The sequence below is a fragment of the Nematolebias whitei genome, chromosome 15 (genome assembly GCF_014905685.2).
Source record: "Nematolebias whitei isolate Nwh7 chromosome 15, NemWhi1, whole genome shotgun sequence".
NCBI classification, from domain to species: Eukaryota; Metazoa; Chordata; class Actinopteri; order Cyprinodontiformes; family Rivulidae; genus Nematolebias; species Nematolebias whitei.
The window spans coordinates 21,167,719-21,172,316 of NC_056512.1; the positions used below are offsets into that span (position 1 = coordinate 21,167,719).

Sequence of the window (4,598 nt, forward strand, 5' to 3'; positions counted from 1 at the left end):
GTAGAGAACACAGGTTAACTCAGAGGGGAGGGGCTCTTTAAATGAAGCAGAACCAGAGCAAAGCAGAAAAAGTGCACAACCCCCCCTTTCGTGCGTAACTATGGCAACAGATAAAGGTTGGCACTGTGGGGCAGAGCTGTGAAACGGAGGGATGAATGATAAACGAGGGAGGAGGGAAGGAGTCTCCCTTCTCTCCTCCCTCGTCTCTGCAGTTCAACATACAGTCAAAAAGAACAGGGTTTAATAAGGGGGGGGGGGGGGGGGGGTGCATCCTTGTTGCCGTGGTTTCCCAGCATCCCTCAGTATTCCCAGAGCGTGGCCGTCTCCAGGTCGTCGGCGTTGGCCTTCAGCACGCCGGCGTGGTCTCCGCGCAGGTACTTCCCATCGGCGGCGTGGCGGATCGCCAGCTTGTTGTAGTCGCAGAACTCGAAGAAGAAGTCGACGGGGGCGTCGCTGCTGCTCACCACAGACTGCTCGTTACCAACCATCCAGTACTTCCCAGTCGAATCTGAAACATCGAGGAGGAACCCTGGGTTAGCTCGCTCAAGATTACCGTATTTTTCGCTGTGAAAGTCGCAGTTTGTTCTATAATTTACATGCCCTGTGACTTGTACACCGAAGAGAGATTTATCGATTCTTCCCATATTTATAAACCAAGTTTTGACTGAGATGGGACCGTTTTCATTCATTGACTTAAAATATTGAACACTTATTTTCAGCCGCTAGATGGCAGTCGAGAAGTATGACATGCCGTTGTGTCATGCAATAGGTAAAAAGTGGCTATTAATGACGCAATCTGCTTGCCATAGCCTGCCACCATCTGCCAGGAGCAAACGTTAAATCAGCTTCGTTCGCCGCTCCACCCCAGTGAAATGCAGCTGATTTGACCATTTATTAAGGAAAAGTTCAACAGACATCTTTAGTATAACGTCAAGCAAATTGTTTTTAGGTGGTTATCTGGTTAAAATTCGAAGAAATGCACAGCGAGTCCTGTCGTGCACACGCTTACTTCCGCATATCGGCTTTTGAAAATGCAGCTGATTTGACCATTAGGGAAAAGTTAGACTGAGATACATTTTTACTACAATTTCAAGCAAACAATTGTTTTTAAGTGTTAATCTTTTTAAATTCTTGTTAAAGTTCTCCTGTGCACGCTCTCGTGGCTGCCATTTGGCAGCCATTTTAGGCACAACACCGGCCAACGTTTCCGGGTCGTCAGCGGTGACGCATAATAGTTGAGACGTATACAGCGAAGTGACGCATTTATGGATTTTTCCCACTTTAAGTCGCATCAGTCCACATTTGTCTAATATAGGGCGGTGCGACGTGTATGGCAGAAAATACGGTACAATAAAAGGTTAAATACAGGATTTTTCTTGCGTTTTCTTTCAGGCGCTGACCTTGCAGGTTGTACGCTCCGTCTCTGAACTCCAGGGTGAAGAAGTCATAGGAGGAGCGGTTGGAGTCCAGCGTTCCCGTCACCTTCCTGCAGCCGATGAAGCCGTGCTCGCCACGCAGCACGATGATCGGACGGTTGATAAGCTTCATGATGAACTCCTCAGACTCACCTGGAGACCAAAAATAGGTTTTTGTACCAAACAGGACTTGAAAGTTTCAAATTTAGACATTGCTTTAAACGACAAACATTTTCAGTCTCAGTTCTACTTGGATGACCTTTAATTTTGTCAGTCCAGTCAGAAATAAAACATTTCTCCAAACAAAAAGCCATCTACAACAGGTAAGATGTTGATTATTCATAACCGGTGCACACAACTTCGATTCAAACAAAATCTTCACCAATATTTAAAATGTTTTTTTGTTTTGCTCACAAAACTGAAAAAAGAAAGTTTATTTAGCATCCGAGTCATTTTGAACTGCTCATCCTGAAACTTGAACTTTAGAGCCCGTCTCTAGTTCTCGTTTCTAAGAACTTCAAAAATATCAAGGCAAGAATAGATGAGGCTGATTGTGCAACACACAAAGGACGCTTGTTTTGTTGGGACGTTTCTGACTCACTGAAAACAGAAAATCTGATCTTTGTGTGTCTCTGCAAACTCAGGCGTTTCCATCAGGCATGATTAATTTGAGCCAAAAAAAAAAAAAACCAACAACTTGGCAACAAAAGTCTAAACCTTTCCCACACAGCTAAAAGTCCCAAACAGCAGCATCCAGCTGTTTGAACAGCTAATCAGAACCAGAGTCCTTTGAAAGACAGAAACAGCTGGAGCCTGCAGCTGTGACTTCAGGACGTCTGCTGCTCTGAAACGCTGCGTCAGCGTCGAGACTTAACTCATCCGTCATGTGGAGGCAACGACTCGTCTCACCTGCAGAGTCCATGGTGGCTGCTAGCTGGCCGTTTTTCTTGGCGGCCACGTATTTCCCGTTCGCTGCCTGGAGAGTCAGCCTCTTCCCACGCCACTCGATGTCGAAGTAGCAGTTAGCCGACCTGCAGAGAGCGTGAGGAAAACACCTTCACCTGTGGCTCAGATCACCGTTATACGCAGGTTATAGAGCTAACTGGATTGACAATCCCTGGGATTATGGTAGGTGAAATTAAGAAGCTCCTTTTCCTCAGCAGCTGTTTAAATTCACTTTTTGATGCATTTAAAGCCGTGAAGCAGAGATGAGCATTAGTGAGCCACACGTTAAGTTGAAACACGAGTGAGGTGTCTTCAGCCAAACATGGACATCTTTAAGAAGTTGAAGCGTTCGATCTTGGACTGATTTCGCCGCAAAGAAAAAGGTTCAAAACACCAACGTTATTTGTGAATAGTACAAATGTGTCCACTTCAAGATTCATTTATTTAAAAAATGCTTTACTTTAATTGAGGGTGCCAGTTCTCAAGCACTGAAGTCCTTTTCTTTAATTCTTCCATTGCAGGAACAAGTTTTGGTTTGCATCTTCAACGTTTTAGAAAAACACATGAAACTGCTCAATCAGCAATAAAGTGATTTGAATATTAGTAGGATTCATGGTACAGTGTTCACTAAACTCAGAAGGGGTTCTCTGCAGACCAGAAGTGGGCGTTACTGGAGAATAGGTGTTTGTAGAGCACAAACACCGATTGTCTAACTGTATTTGCTGCTTTTTAAGTTACGTCAACTCTTTTTGAAAACTGAAGGTTTCTAAGAACCAGCGTTAAATCTGCTGTAAAACACAAGAATATTCTCTTTAGTCCTTGGGTTGTAGCTGCACCTGACACAGGTTGGCTTGAGTCTGGTCTGGGTACAATGAAATATGAAACATCTGAAGCGAAACCTGCTCCCATTTGTCAAAGTCTGGTCTCAATTAAAGATCATGAGTCCTGTAACAGATAATGGCCCAAAACAGTCTAAAAACAAAATGTTCTCTTTAGAAGTTCTTCTATGAGATCTGATCTATGAAAGGAGCTGAAACATGAACTGACCCTTAAAATGTGAGACAGCTCAGGAAGTTAACCAGTAAACAGAAATACCTGCTCCAGTTACAGAAATCTGACAGAAACTGACAATCACTCATCTGCAGTGACTGATTTAAAAGTTGAACAAGAAAATGTGAAGTTAAAGGAAACATCCTTTGTCCTAAAGCCAGTTTAAGTATCATTATTATTTTTGGTTACTTTTTTCCTTTATTTATGAATTGCTTTTAACCATTTTCACATTATTCAACAAACAGATTTTGTTTTTTAATGTAATGGCTAGGCATTAGTATTATTACTTAGTTATGTTGCTCTTATTTTGAAACGTAACTGGAAGTTCTGTGTTGAGGAGGAAAAGAAGTTATGGAGACGCCGCTAATGTCGAACCAGTTAACACCATAGACATGTGTCTGTGGTTAACACAAACGCCTTGTTTTTTCCGTTTAATCAGATGTGGCCCTCCAGATAATCTTTCCGTATTCGTCTGCAGAGATACTGGATTAAATTAGAAAAAAAAAACTGTAGATTTTCCATAAACTATGGGAGTAGGGCAAAATAAAACTGCCTTCTTGGAGCCTTGACAGATGTGCTTCACTGAAAACTGTTCATCAAAACAGACTTCTAGTTCTCTCAAATCATCTTTGAGTGTAGAATGTTCTCATCCAAGCTCCTGGTAACGTCCATCGTTGGAGTGCAGAGTTCTCCAAAACTGGAAGTTGAAGACCAAAAATGTCCATGCTCAATAATCCAGGTATACAATCCAACAGTTTTCAGTCAGGTCATCTGGACACCAAAGACACCATCTTAACTTACTCCAAAGTGGACCAAACCAGTTAAGTTGGTGCTGTTGGGGGAAAGAATCAGTTTTGTGTTTCCTTCACTGATGAAGCCTTCCGGATGGTGAAAAGTTGCAGCGAAAAAAGAAACTGTCCAGATGACCTGACTGAAAATTGTTGGAAGTTAAAGACTTTAAAACATCTCCTACGTAACCCTTTGTTGGTGTTAAAATTTAAACGCAAGACAGACGGACCTTTGTGCTGCTTCAGTTTAGAAATTTCTTCCAATAGGTTTCCGTTTTCACTGTGATTTTAGGCTTATTTTTTAGTCCGTCTCACAGCAGCTGTCAGAGAATCGTGGTGACCCTGAAGCGTCCAGCAGCGTCAACATTTCTTTTCATCTTAGACTGTACGCAGCTTCACC

The 4,598-nt window shown here is 42.6% G+C and overlaps 1 protein-coding gene across 1 annotated transcript in view; it reads right to left on the bottom strand.

Moving 5' to 3' along the window:
- Positions 1 to 262: 262 nt before the first annotated feature.
- The window catches only part of fscn1a (fascin actin-bundling protein 1a), a 27,256-nt gene continuing 22,920 nt past the window's right edge, over positions 263 to 4,598 (bottom strand). Inside the window, exons 3-5 of the mRNA XM_037689459.1 lie at positions 2,325 to 2,446; positions 1,401 to 1,568; positions 263 to 508 (exon numbers count right to left, since the gene is read on the bottom strand). Coding sequence (XP_037545387.1) covers positions 300 to 508; positions 1,401 to 1,568; positions 2,325 to 2,446 — 499 coding nt within the window. The 3' untranslated portion in view covers positions 263 to 299. The remainder of the gene's footprint in view (positions 509 to 1,400; positions 1,569 to 2,324; positions 2,447 to 4,598) is intronic.